At 44.7% G+C, this 14,251-nt stretch overlaps 2 protein-coding genes across 2 annotated transcripts in view; one reads left to right on the plus strand and one right to left on the minus strand.

Moving 5' to 3' along the window:
* PHF20 (PHD finger protein 20) overlaps window positions 1–11,779 on the plus strand; it is a 132,549-nt gene extending 120,770 nt beyond the window's left edge. Inside the window, exons 17-19 of the mRNA XM_081097054.1 lie at window positions 3,248–3,644; window positions 6,023–6,206; window positions 9,249–11,779. Coding sequence (XP_080953180.1) covers window positions 3,248–3,644; window positions 6,023–6,206; window positions 9,249–9,391 — 724 coding nt within the window. The 3' untranslated portion in view covers window positions 9,392–11,779. The remainder of the gene's footprint in view (window positions 1–3,247; window positions 3,645–6,022; window positions 6,207–9,248) is intronic.
* Window positions 11,780–13,351: 1,572 nt separating this feature from the next.
* On the minus strand, window positions 13,352–14,251 carry SCAND1 (SCAN domain containing 1). The gene has a single exon (XM_081097055.1). The coding sequence runs from the start codon at window positions 14,059–14,061 to the stop codon at window positions 13,552–13,554; it is 510 nt and encodes a 169-aa protein (XP_080953181.1). The 5' UTR covers window positions 14,062–14,251; the 3' UTR covers window positions 13,352–13,551.

The following is a 14,251-nucleotide window of genomic DNA, read 5'->3' on the forward strand; positions in this document are numbered from 1 at the left end:
GAGTTTGACATGCTTGATATACATAATATAAAAATTATCATCTCAATCATTCTTTAGTGTACACTTCAGCAGTGATAAGAGCAACCAGTCTCCAGAATTCTTTTCATCTTGTAAAACAGAAACTCCATACCCATTAAGTAATTCCTCTCCATTTTCCCTCTCCCCAGCCCCTGGCAGCCACCACTCGACTTCTGTCTCTATGAATTTGACTACTCTAGGTACCTCATTCAAATGGGATCCTACAGTAATTGTCTTTTTATAACTGGTTCATTTCACTTACCATAATGTCTTCGAGGTTCATCTATTTTGTAGCCTGTATTGAATTTCCTTTCTTTTTAAGGCTGAATAATATATCATCGTATAATACCACATTTTGTTTATCCATTCATCCTAAACATCCTTGATTGGTAAACGGAGTAAAATCGAAAACTATTGGAAGAGATATTGTTGGCAAGCCTGTTCTCTAGCATAGAGATTGCTCATTAAATATGCCTCTTGATGGTTTGCTTATACAGAAAAGTTTTAGGCCTTTTGGAACTGGACTTCTGGCTTTTAATGACCAGAGTTTGGAGTTACATAGAGTGTGAATTCCCTTTTGTGGTCGAATTCTACATGTCAGGTGACCCAAGTTTATGTAAACTCTGAGAAAGACATTTGGGTCTGTTGGCTTTTATAACCTACCCCCTTTTTACCAAATAGGGCAACTGGGCCTTGAGTGGAGCAACCACTCTCCTGTGGATTATGGGATTAGAGCCAGGATTAGCATTCAGGTCTCGGCTCCTGTCAAGTACTTGTTCTAGTCTTCCTAACTGCCTCTCCATGAATTTTCTTTTGGCATGAGCATAATCTATGGCAGGGACAGGTTCTCTTCTGTAAAAATCTCTCCTTAAGTTCTCCCATGAGCCTGCCCATAGATTTCCATTTTAGTTAAGTTATCAACAATGACAAACTAGTGCCACGAGTGAGTTAGACATGACAGGCCACTCTTCGACAAGGTTTTCTTTTGTTTGACTAGTCCTGGAGGCCTCTTGGTGTCAGGCAGAGTAGAGTGTCAGAACCCAGAGATGGCAGGATGAAGGTCTTCTTTCTCTTGCATTCTGGTGCACAGAGGCCTGGGAGTGGTTGAGCAGGGCACATTCAGCAAGAGTATATAATGGGATGGGTGAAAGCTAAGCTGTTATAACAGAGACCCCCCAAAATAGAGACTAAAACAAAAAGGAATATTCTCTCTCACATAATACATGGTTCAGGGGTAGGTGGGGGTCCAGGCCAGGTAGGAGTCCTTTCTCCAGGGTTCTATCTAGGGACTTGGGTTCCTTCCGTCTTATTCCTCTGGCATTCCATTGGGATTATCCTCATCTGCACGGTTGATGTAGTCTCATCTGTACCTCAACTCTGCTGCAAACCCCAGGAGGGTGAAAGTAGCAAAAGGGAGAGCAGACAGTTTCATGGATATACCTAACTGCAGGGGAAGCTAACCAGGTGGCCTTGAGCCCTGCTGAAACTCAGGAATGAGCGTGGAGTGGGTATAAAAGAAGGGAGGATAGTTGCTGGGTAATATTAGCTATTATTGTTACAGTATCTGTTGAAGCAAGCTGAATCAAGTGACAGCCCTGACTAGGATGTCAGAGACTAGCTATTCTTTCACATTTTATAAAATTGGAAAACTTTACCACATTTAAACCAAATTAATTTCTTCTTAATGAGATGCCAGAAATTGGCTGAGGTGAGTGGAAGGTGGTCCATGTCAGAGCCTAAAAATCCTCAGGTGATGCTCCTGATTGTGAATTTTGCTATGTTTCTTTTTATTTGCAGAATCAGTCAGAGGGTGTTCTTTTTCTTCTCACTGAGATGCCTGTGCTCCTGTCCCTGTTCCATATTCAGGAACCTTGTCCCTTCCGAATCCCACTTAGATCTTTCATCTTTATAGCAGTGGCTTTGTACTGGAATTAAATCCGACTTCTTCTAGCAATTCAGAAAAAAGGTATAGGGAGACCTTTTTAGTCATTATATGTGGAGAAAAGGTCGTGAGAGAGGGGGAAGTGGTCCCAGTATGTCTGTGTAACATGGATGGTCTCTCTTATCATAGGTTCTGGATCTTTATTCTCAGAAATATTGTTCCTTAAGGGGACTGGCCAATTTATTTTCAAAGGCAAACTATAAAATGGATAACTTCGGAGCATCTGTTGTCACTTAAAAAGCAGCATGCATGGTGTACATACCTTCTTCATGATTGTCAGGGCTTATAATGAAAGCCCAGTGTCATCCTTGTGTGGAGTAGTAGTTGGGGCTTCAAATCTTAGCTGGGAGGGTGAAAATTATAAGAGGGAAGAAACAAGACTTTTGTGATTTTCATGCATAGGAGGTCAATACTGTGGCTTCTGTGTTCCATGTTAACATATTTCAGACTATGGTGGACCTGAAAGTTAACAATGACTCCCATTTCCTAATGCAATTAAAATTTTAGGGGTGTATCAGGTCTGGGGTTCCTGGTATAGGCTATGATACCTTGTTGAAGGTGGCCCAGGGGCCCATGCTGCCTTGATGTTGGTTGTTCCCTCTCCTTCCCCAGTGAACAAGAGTGGTATTGGTATTGGGGATTGCTGGAGTGGGAGAGCTGAGAAAGGATAGTTGCAAACCCTTGGGACCAGAATTGTAGGTTTTGTAAGATCACTCAATGCCTTCATATTTATGACCTATTCCATTTTTGCAGGAAGGCTTCAGTAAAGTGTGTGAATTGGGAGTGGGGAGGGGGGCGGTGGTACTCATCTGTGGGAGTTGCTGGTGAGTTAAGCTTGTGCTTTCCTGGTGATCAGTGTTTCTCAGCTGGGGCTGCGAAGGTACCGTTGACAATTGTACCATTGGATAACTCTTTGTGTGGGATTGTCCCAAGCATTACAGGATGTTTAGCATCCTTGGAGTCTATGAATTAAATGCCAGTAGTACCCCTCATCATTGTGACATTCAGAAGGTCCCCACACGTTTCTACACCTCTGTGAACCAAATGTGAGTAGCATCTGTCTGTCCTCCCATTCACTGCAAGTGTACACACAGTGGGAGCTTGCCTGGAGGTGGTTTCCTCAGAGACCATGGATTTCCATTCCCTCTTGCTTAGCAAAAGGTGGTTTGTGATCAGACAGCCCAGGTGGGAGCTCTTTTCTGTGCTGGGAGAGTGTTTGGGAACTGAGAAGCCCCTGCAGTGGTTCCACTTACTCTAAACCTCTTTCCATGTTTGCCTTCCCCACAGAAGCAGGGAGCATCCTGATCTGCAGCTGTGGTGTCAGCCTTGGAAACAGCATTCAGGGGATGGGAGAGCTCATTCCAGACACATCCAAGTCGCTGAAGCCAAGAGCAAGGAGGAAGCCCCAAGCCATAGAACTTTGAATGGGGCAGTGGAGAAACCCCTGCCCCTGCCTCGGTCTGTGGAGGAGTCTTATATCACCAGTGAGCACTGCTACCAGAAGCCCCGCGCCTATTACCCTGCTGTGGAGCAGAAGCTGGTGGTGGAGACGCGGGGCTCTGCCCTTGATGCAGTCAACACCCTCCATGAGAATGGCGATGATTCCCTCTCCCCGCGCCTGGGCTGGCCTCTAGACCAAGACAGGAGCAGGGGAGACAGTGACCCCAAACCCAGCTCTCCAAAGGTAGATGACTTGCTTATACTTGTTCTTAATTCAGTGTTTGAGTGCTTGTAAATTCTCCTTCTAGGGAAGATGTTTATTATAAGATTACTAGAGGCTCGGTGCATGAATTCATGCACTGGTGAGGTCCCTTGGCGTGGCCTGTGGGGATCAGGCCGAAACTGGCAATCCAATGCCCTTGCTGCTCCTGCCTGCCACTCCTGCTTATCCTGGCCCTGCTGTGCCTGCCTTAGGGCGCCAGTCAGGGCGCTTGCCAGCCGTGAGCCTTGCGTCTGATGCCCGTCGGTCAGCTGAGTGGCACTCCCTCTGTGGGAGCGCACTGACCTCCAAGGGCAGCCCCTGTGTTGAGCATCTGCTCCTTGGTGGTCAGTGCGCATCATAGCGACCAGTCGACCAGTCGTTCAGTTGCTCAGGCTTTTATATATATAAACTAGAGGCCCGGTGCATGAAATTCATGCAAGGGGCTCAGCCCTCGCAGCCCCAGCTGCCTCGTGGCCCCACAGTCCCACAGCCCCGCCCACTGGTTGTTCCGGAAGGCTGTTCCGGAAGGTTGTTCCACCATCTGGTCTAATTAGTATACTAGCTCTTTATTATATAGGATATGTAGATATTTATTGTAAAATCATATTTAAAATTGCTTATCACAGATGTTTTGTTTTTCCCCCCTTTTAAAATGGGTGCAAAGTCAGGAGAGCTCACTTAAATCAAAGATCATTGGTTATGGGGAATGCCCACAAAATGGCAGAGTCTGTGGGAGTTGGGGGTGGAGAGGTAGGAAGTAGCAAGGAGAAAAGGGTTGATTAGGACTCGATAAATGGAACTAAGTTAGGAAAATGAGTTTTGTTGTTGTTGCTGGTTTTTTAAAATGCTATTTATGTTATAATTGTATCTTGGCATGAGCCAAGATGAGTCAAGCGTTGTGTTAGGCATAAGTTTTTCCAATACAGTTCTGTGGTAACTTTACTTGAATATTTAACTTTGCTTAAGAACATAGCCCTGACAAAAGATCAGTCTGTTTGTCAAAATATTTGCAAGTTTCATCAGTTTTCCCAAGCCACTCTATTTTTTTGTTTTTCAAATCATTCTTTTCTGAAACCCATGTCATCTTCTTGCTAAAGTTGTCATCTTTAACTGTTCACTGGTCTTGTTCTATCCTGTCCTCAGTTGTCAGTGAAGTTGTATGTGATTTTAAAAAAAATGTTTTTATTGACTTTAGAGAGAGAGATAGAAACATCAATGATGAGAATCATTGATTGGCTTCTCCCTTACTGGGGGTTGAGCCCAAAAACTGGGCATATGCCCTGACCTGGAGGTGAACCGTGATCTCTTGTTTCATGGGTCAGCACTCAGCCACTGAGCCACACCAGCCGGGCGAGGCTGTGTGTGATTTGAGAGCTTCTACACCCTGTCATCCTTACTTTCACAGAATTGCTGGTCGGTATCACCAGTGTTAAATATGTTGCTGTTTATTGCTGAACATCCTAAATTATAAGTCAAACAAAGGTGAGCCTAGTATCTCATTTAGTCTGTGCCCTTGCCAGTGTCAAAACAGTGCTGAGCAAGGCTGGTAAGGATACAGGTTTTTTTTTGAGGGAGACCCAGTTTCAAGTCTGGACTAGGATCCACTTACTCTGTGGTTCTAAACAGGTCACTTCACCTCCCCTGGCTTCATGACTTTGCACATAGTAAGCTCTAAATAAATCTTAGCCAAAATCTATTTCATTTCAAATAAATGAATAAAAGGTTGAGATCACAAACTCCAGAAAAGGTTTACACTCCTGAAGACTAGGCAGATTTCATAGAGGTGTCTGGAACATAATAAAAAACCAGAAAATACTGGGTTTAAACAGGGCAGGCAGGGTTAAAAAATCTCTTTCATTGATGGCAGCCTGACTTTAGGTCAGCACTGTGTTTTATCTGTTTCATCCTCAGGAACATTTAAAGTAGATTTTACTACTACCACCTTTTCCAAAAGGGAACCAGAAGCTCGGAGAGGTGAAATAACTTATCCAGGTTCATGTATTCAGCAAGACATAGAGCTAGGACTTAAAACTCTTGTTTGATTCCCACATATCTTGTTTATACTTGCCCTGCTATACTCTGATCTCAGGGCTCTGGAAGCCATTCTTTGAGGCCCACGTCAGGCCTAGGGCATTGGACAAGCCACTGAGAAGCAGCTGTGGAGTACTCGGAGCCAGAGGTGTGTGCTGCCCTGAGGTGGTTGCAGTTGGTATAGCAGGCACGTTTTTGGCCAGTGCCCAAGAGAGGGAGGAGAGAGATAGACATTTGTAATATTTAAACTGCAACTGGTTTTTCAGATGGTGTCAAACGCTGGCTGGAGCTGTCTCTACTCAATACTTAAATGTCAATTGCATCCCCAGGTGAGGGAATATGTCTCCAAAAAGGTCCTACCAGAGGAAGCCCCTGCTCAAAAGCTGCTGGACAGAGATGGAGAGGGGCTCCTGAGCTCCCAGCACCAGTGGCAGTTTAACCTGCTGACCCATGTGGAATCTCTTCAGGATGAAGTCACGCACAGGATGGACTCCATTGAGAAGGAGCTGGATGGTAGGTCTCCTCCCTACTTCTCTGCCCACTTTCTGAACTCCCCTACCTGGCTCTCCAGGGACAGTGTATTCTTGCCTCCTCTTTTTTTCAGTTTCACCCACCTCCATTCTCTTCTCAGGATGGACCAGCCTTACTTTTAGTATTTATCGGTTACTTGTAAGGACTGTGTGATGGTAGGGGTTCTGCCTCACTTGCCCAGTCTTTTCTGTGGAAGAGCAAGTAGGCTCTGCCTGCAGACTGTGTGTGAGTTGAGCAAATCTTTACTGACCGAGTTCTTAATTGGGTTTTAAGGATATCTGAGGATTAGTCTAAAAAACACACAGCACTTTTATTTCTCCCCTTGATAAAATCTGAAATGAAGCCTCTTCTCCATATCAGTAGAGATCTAATGGAACTTTACAGAATCATTTGTGTAGTCCTTGGGTATTTCTCCCAGATATTAGTGGTAACAGATGGATGTGGAGGACAGAACTTGTGATGATGAACATGATCAAGTTCAGTCCCTTTTGATCCCCAGGAAGTTGCCAGGTTGGTGTTTGAAGATAAAATTCCTTCTTGATTATTCACTTTATTTCCTAATTATTTGTTTTCATCCTTAAAATAGAGCCTGATTAAGAAATAAATGTTCTGTTTGAGGATGCTGAGTACAGTCAAGCTATTACTTCAATTGGGGATATAAAACATACTATGAAGGAACTCAGGGAAATGCCATATGCTACACAAGCTAGGGTCATAAGGTGTGTCCAGGACGTGTAACCATGCTGGGGGACAACTGCTTGAGGGGCAGCAATTACAGCCAGGCTTTCTGGAACTCCTGGGACTGAAGTGGAGCCTTGAGGAGAGGGATGTCTTCTGCTGAAGAGGTGACTCAGAGTGGATGATAAGAGGACTGGTTCTACTGGAAAATGGATTGCCACACTGGAGAATAGTGAGAGAAAGAGAGATCTACATGCTTATGTCTTGTCCCTGAGGCAAACCGGAGGAACTGGGATTAGGAGGCTAATCCAGGGTCCATTGTGAGGGCATTTCTGGAAGAAGTTTTTATGTCTCTTTTACTCCTAAAAAGTTTGCTTGGGCTCCTTAGAGTTGTAACCGATACACTATTTGTGAAAATGCTATTAGATTGCTGAAAGAGGATTGAATGTCAGACTGAAATTTGTTGATTTTCAGAGAATTGGCAGTAGGAGTGGCTCTGGGTCCCTGAGAGAAACCGGGTGAACAACATTCTGTTGTTGCCAAAGGAATCTGCCCTTAGGGGCGAAGTCAGAACCTACCTACTTCTTTAAGATTTACCAATGTATTGAAACTGGTCACTAGGGAGCTCTTCTTGCTCAAGAGGTCGGTAGCCACTCTCATGTGACTTTGATTCTTTACTCTTGTTTTCAAGTTCAGTTCTGAGAAAGCAGTCTTACTTATTTTTTTTCAAGTCTTGTACTTGTTGGAGTCAGGAGGAGGGAATGTTCCTCTCCTTGGAACGCCCAGGAACCAAAAAGAAAATCTGATAGAGGGAGGATGGTGAGCTCTGCAGAGCTTGAGCAGTCAGTGGAGCATTTTGCCAGACCATTCCTATATTTTTTCACTGCCTTTGTTGAGTGCCTTCTATGTTCCACGCACAATTGAGTGTTAGGGATATATCATGGTGAGCAAGGCAGACTTGGCCTCCACCTTCATGGAGCTTGATCTTGTGGTAGAGGCAGATATTAATTAAATCACCCATTATAAGTGATTACAAACCGGTAGATGCTCCAAAGGAGAAGAACACGAGCTAGCGTAGCACTCATAACAGTGGGACCAGACTCACGGTGTAGAATTGGGAGATGTTTCCCTGAGAAGTAACTTGCAGGAAACAAAAGATTTAGAAAGGTGAGGAGGGAGGTGGAGGGCTGGGTTTGAGGAGGGGAGATGATTGTGTGTGAGACTTCGAAGCTGCTTGAGAAAGTTTTATCAACTCTAGAGCTGCACTAATATAGTCACTTGCTATGTGTGGCTGTTTAATTAAAATTAAATACAATTTTTATTTTTGTTGTTAATCCTCACCCGAGGATATTTTTTCCATTGATTTTTTTAAAGAGAGGGAGGAATGGCGGTGGGGATGGGGATGGGGATGGGGGAGAGAAACATTGATTTGAGAGAGACACATCAGTTGGTTGCCTCCCGCCGAACCCTGACTAGGCTGGGGATTCAACCTGCAGCCCAGTTATGTGCCCTTGATTGGGAATTGAACCCTTAACCCTTTGGTGCATGGGCCAGCGCTCTAACCACTAATCAACATTGGCCAGGGCTATAATTTATTTTTTAACAAATTTTATTTATTGCCCGACTGGCATGGCTTAGTGGTTGAGTATCGACCTATGAACCAGGAGGTCATGGCTCGATTCCCAGTCAGGGCGTATGCCCAGGTTGGGGGCTCGATCTCTAGTAAGGGGCGTGCAGGAGGCAGCCGATCAATGATTCTCTCTCATCATTGATGTTTCTCTCTCTCTCCCTCCCTCCCTCTCTGAAAGCAATAAAAAATATTTTTAAAAAAATTTATTGATTTGGAAGAGAGGAAGTGGGGGGGAGAGAGATCAATTTGTTATTCCACTTATTTATGCATTCATTGGTTGATTCTTGTTTGTGCCCTGACCTGGGATCGAATTGGCAACCTTGGCATATCAAGACGATACTCAACTAACTGAGCTACCAATCCAGGGTAAAATGAAATACAATTTAAATTCAGTTTCTCATTTGCACCAGCCATGTTTTAAATGCTCAGTAGGTACATATGGCTGATGGCTACTGTATCAAACAACATAGACCATTTCCATGTTGCAGAAAGTTCTATTGGACTGCACTGCTCTAAAGCATTTGAGTTTTGTCCTGGGGTAGTAGTTTGTAGGGAGGTTGATGAATTAATGTTGATGCCTGAACTGGCCTCCCCTTCCTGCCCCCCATGAGTGGTCAAATGGGATATGGTGTTGAAATTGGTGCTGAAATTCTTGACAGTCTTGCACATCAAGTGTTGGGAACTCATTGGATTTTCTCTCTCTCTTCTGCCTGCAGTGTTGGAGAGCTGGCTGGACTATACTGGGGAACTGGAGCCCCCGCAGCCCCTGGCCAGGCTTCCACAGCTCAAGCATTGCATTAAGCAGCTGCTGACGGACTTGGGCAAGGTGCAGCAGATCTCGCTCTGCTGTTCAACATGAAACTGGGCACCCAGAACTAATGGGGACACAATACAGGGGTGCCTGCAGGAGGAACTTTGCATTTTTTAAATAAATAAACCTAGCATGCCGAATGCATGTGACACCGACTGACTTCAGGGATCTGGGCAGACGGGGTGTGATGGACATTGGACAAAGAGGCCATTTGGGCTGCTGGAGGGCAGGGCACTCTGATCTCAGAGCCTACCACGAAGGTAGCAAACAGACTCTTGGGATTCCCTTCTGTGCACATCGTTGAATGGAAAGTGAGTCTTTTTGCACAAACTTCACTTGAAATCGTGCCACTGATGATAAATGGAATGAGAGCCAAAAAAAGTTTCGTCGGAAACTGTTGTAGATTCAACTTGCAGCTTATTTAATTGACTTTTCTGTCAGGTTGGGGCACATGCCAAGCCTTGTGGTTTCTGCCTGGCATGGATATAGGCAGCAGGTATCATTTTCATTTTTCCAGCTTCATGGGAATGTCGTGACTTCACCATTCTGTGGAGATTGGGAAGGAGCAAAGGCCTTGGCTGCCCTGCCTTCTCTGTCGGACTCTTCACTTTTTTCATCACATCTTGTGCATGACTTCATGGTACCGGGGACAAGTTTTGTATGCTTTTACCCCAGAGTTGGCTGGGTTATGTCTTTTATAGCAGAGCCCATACAGCCTGTGGAGGAACTAGAATCTCACTGTTTGAAGAAGCTAGGAGGAATTCCAAACTGAAACAGGCAGGGTCTGGGACCCAAAGGACAGCATTTTCTACCCACTTCTTAATATTGACAGCTTCCCAGTTCTATTTAATGTCCAAAAAGTGTTTCCCCAAATTTTGAACTCTTTCACTGTAAAGATTTGTTACAAAGAATGTGGTTTGGGGAATTACCTTATTTTATATTGCTGTAAACAAACTTTAGATTCTACATGTGCCACTTTCCTCCTTCCCTGAAGGGTATATGTTTAATAGTGGCATTTTCAAAATTGTTTTAATATACTTTAACACTTTAAATTTCCGGTTTGTATTATTTTGTGAAATTAAGGTAATTATGCTGCTTATGGTCCAGATACAATTTGTACCTTTTGAGACAATATTTGTTACTCTCACAGGTTACGGTTCTACATGTAATTGCTATATTGTTTTTTCCTTACTAGACAAAGTTAAAGAAAATGTTCCATGTTTTGAGGAGTGACCTGTTTCACTGTTTAGTTTTCTTATTCACTAAAAAAAAAAAGCAAAGCACAGTTGTCCATTAACACTCACAAGTTAATTATGGGTTTATGAATCTGTAATGTTATATGCTGCAAATATTTACTATGTAAACGTGAAGTAGCCAATATCTCAATAGCAATGACAGTATCTCCAGCGATTTGTGGATGGTTAGGCTTTAGGCACAGGTCACTGTGGTCATGAAGGCCTCTGTACCAAGATCTATTTCAGGGAATGCTGTCCAGCAATTTGTTCACCATGTGATATAAAATGAATTTAGGAGAAGTTGACCTGCTGTAGCTTTTCCATCAGAGGGAATACATGTAACTATGACATCTGTAATAAAGCTGACACAATTCCTCTACAAAGAGGCTGTTTCCCGTTGCTAAGGTTGGCATTTCTGGTATCGGAAGAAACCCTCTAGGAGTGTGCATGGCATCTATGTTTTGCATAATTTATCAGACAGCCTCATAAGAACTGTGTGATGCTTGTCTGAAAAGGGAAGAAACACGATGGTTTTCTGTAGCCACAACTGTGAGGTATGACGACTTGTATTAGATTACTGATATTTTCCCCCTTAAAATAAATGAGTGTCACATTTGAGGGAGCTGTAACTTTAAGACAATTTCATGTTTTTTTCAAAGATGGAATTAAACTACCCTAATTTTGTCCGTTAGTTGGGCTTATCGTTTAAGTTCTGCAAAGAAAAAAGTCCCATTTCATTCATTGTGACTTTTGTCTGTAGGGAAGCAGGGATGACTCCCAAGTTCTGGGAACCTCAGTGTGCTTCCCTAATTTAAAGCCATGTTAAGGGGCTCCATCCTCATTCCTGGGTCAATCTGAATAAACCCCAAGTTGGAGCACTGGAAACAGTTATTTGCAAATATTACTGTTACCATTTAGAAATATGTACACTACCTAAGTTTTCTTTTGAGTAAAACTACCCACCTTTTAAAAAATTGCCTTGACAAACAGTTCTGGTTTGAGTAATCATTTTGTTTCAAGTGATAGAGTATATGCAAGGTGGACCCTTGATGAGCCAACGTTGCACTGTGGATACATTATGTTTACGCGCTATTAGAACAGAAGGCGCTGTATATAGAAATGTTGCTTTGAAGCAATATTTACAAAACATGCAAACTTCTGTATCTGTATTTGGAAAAAATAAAACAGGTTTTTGTTGCTATGTTTGTCAAGTTATTGAGTTATAAAATTCTCTATTCTAATAGGCATTAACTTTCTATAATCTTTTAAAGGAAGTCTGTTTTTACATTCTAAACGGGTTTTTCTGCAAGGAGGCAGATGGATATAAGCTCAAGACCGTAAATCCCAAGAAAGTATGCAAAATACTTTTGAATTAATTTTAAGAGTGTAATATTCAAAAGTAAAATGTCCCACACCAGCCTCTAGCCCAGTGGTTCTCAACCTTGGCTGCACATTAGAATCACCTGGGAATCTTTTTAAAATCCTGATTTCTGGGCCTCGTCCTCCGAAAATCCTGTGTTATGGGGTGGGGCCACAACATTAGTAACAAAGAAACAGAATTTCCGGAGGATGAGGCCCAGAAATCAGGATTTTAAAAAGATTCCCAGGTGATTCTAATGTGCAGCCAAGGTTGAGAACCACTGCCCTAGCCCATTCTAGCTCATGTGTTGTGAACTGCAGGCTTATTAGATTTTGATTATTGAAAGCAGTGCAGGGAAGACAGGTTTGGTCTTCCTGATGAGATGCACCCCAATGCATTTAGGGTACTTTTGAGACAAATCCAAACTGCCTGTGGACCCCAATTAGCTCCTTCCTGGTTGGGCTGAAGACTCAAGGAACAGAGTAGGTTTTAGATTTCATAGTAGAGCTTCCCTATTTCCATATTCCTTCTTCCCTTTCTTTTTTTCTTAATCTTCACCTGAGGATATTTTTCCCATTGCTTTTCAGAGTGAAAGGGGAAGGGAGAAACACTGATGTGAGAGACACATTGCCTTCTGCAAGCAAAATGCTCTAACTACTTGGACACACTGGTCAGGGCTCCTTCCTATCTTTCTAAAGAATTCTGCTTATTTAAAAAATAAATGGAAGTGGTTGGAGAGAAATTTAAATGGGTAGCTCTCCTGGCAGGGCAGCTCAGTTGGTTAGAGCCATCTGCCTGATAAGCCAAGGTTGCATGTTCGATTCCCTGGTCCGGGCACATTGAAGAATCAACCAATGAATCCATAAATAAGTGTAATAACAAAGTCAATACATTTTTAAAAAAATGCCTAGCTCTAGCAATATAATCAATTAGTTCACACCAGTTCTGCTTAAATCCTTCTAGAAGCCTAAAATTTGGCAAAGACGGTGAACCTGGAGGCATAAACCAGAGCTAGCAAGAACTAGTCTATCTCTCTAAGGAACTGCTCTGAAACCTATTAAAACTGCCCAATGGTTTGGGCCTTTTGGGAATCTGTGCCCAGGCAGGCTACTAGTGGCAGTGCTGGTTTAGAGGTAGTCAGGCAAAAAATCATTTAACAGAGCCAGTTATTTGCCTGATATCACAAAAGTACCAACCTATATGGCAAGACGTGTCACTATTTTCTCAGGAAAACAAGTTTACATTCTAGCTAGTGAGAGGGGCGAATATGGAACCCTAATTACAGACTCCAGCAAAACAAAGGACACCCAAGTAGGGTCCTGGGAAGCGTGCAAGAGAAAAATATCCCAGATGTGGCGAATGCCTAGGCCTAGCCAACACGTAAGGATCCAACAAAACCCAACGTAGGCCAAGTGAGTAGGAAACAAAGGCTTTATTCTCATGGGCTCCCACTAACCAGAAAGAAGGTTGGAAATACGCTCGGGAAAATAAACGCAGTAAAGAACGAAAAGGGCTACATCGGACCACAAGAGCTGCCAAAGCTCGTTTTCATTAACGTGGAGTGGGGAGCGAGGCTCCAGTCCTGAGAGCGCCGGGACCAGGCCGCCCGCCGCTCAGCCGGTGATGCGAACATCCGTGCGGCGGTGAAGCCGCCTGGCCCGCGCCGCCTCGGGCATGATGGCGAGCAGCTGCTCTTGCACCAGCATCTCCACGATCTGCTCCTTCGTGCGGATGTCGGGTCGCAGCCACTGGCGAGAGAGCTCCCGCAGCTGCCGAAACGCCTCTCGCGGGCCCGCTGCGTCTCGGTAGCGAAACTGTCGGAAACGCTGGCGGAACGTCTCCGGACCGGGCCGGGAGCCGCCAGGACCTGGGGAGGAGCGCGGGACGGCTTCAGCAAGCGGCGCGGGCCCCAGGGGTGCGGGCCCCGCGGAGGCAGCCACGGGCGGAGGGATCGCTTCGGGAACAGCGTTGGCGTTGGAGGGTTCAGGCGGTGGAACCTCAGGAATCGACGAGGAGGCCGCAGAGTTACGCTCCGGGCCTGGGCTCGGGCCGGCTCCTTCCTCTTTCTCCCGCGGCGGCGCGGAGCTCCCAGTGGCCGCCAAGCCCTGATGGGTCGCCTCCATGACTCCGGATCGGGACGTGTCTCTTTGTCCTACGGCTGCGGGTCCAGCACTGCGTTTGCGCCGGGTGGGCGAGAGGAATACGTTTTCCGCTAAAGGGGAGAGTCTGCGCAACCGCAGGGAGGCGGGCTCCGGGGGAAGGGAGAGCCGCCAACTCACCGACCGCGACGACGCCCCTGGGCGGACGGAAGCG

Source organism: Myotis nattereri (genome assembly GCF_964212035.1).
Source record: "Myotis nattereri genome assembly, chromosome: 8".
Taxonomy (NCBI): Eukaryota; Metazoa; Chordata; class Mammalia; order Chiroptera; family Vespertilionidae; genus Myotis; species Myotis nattereri.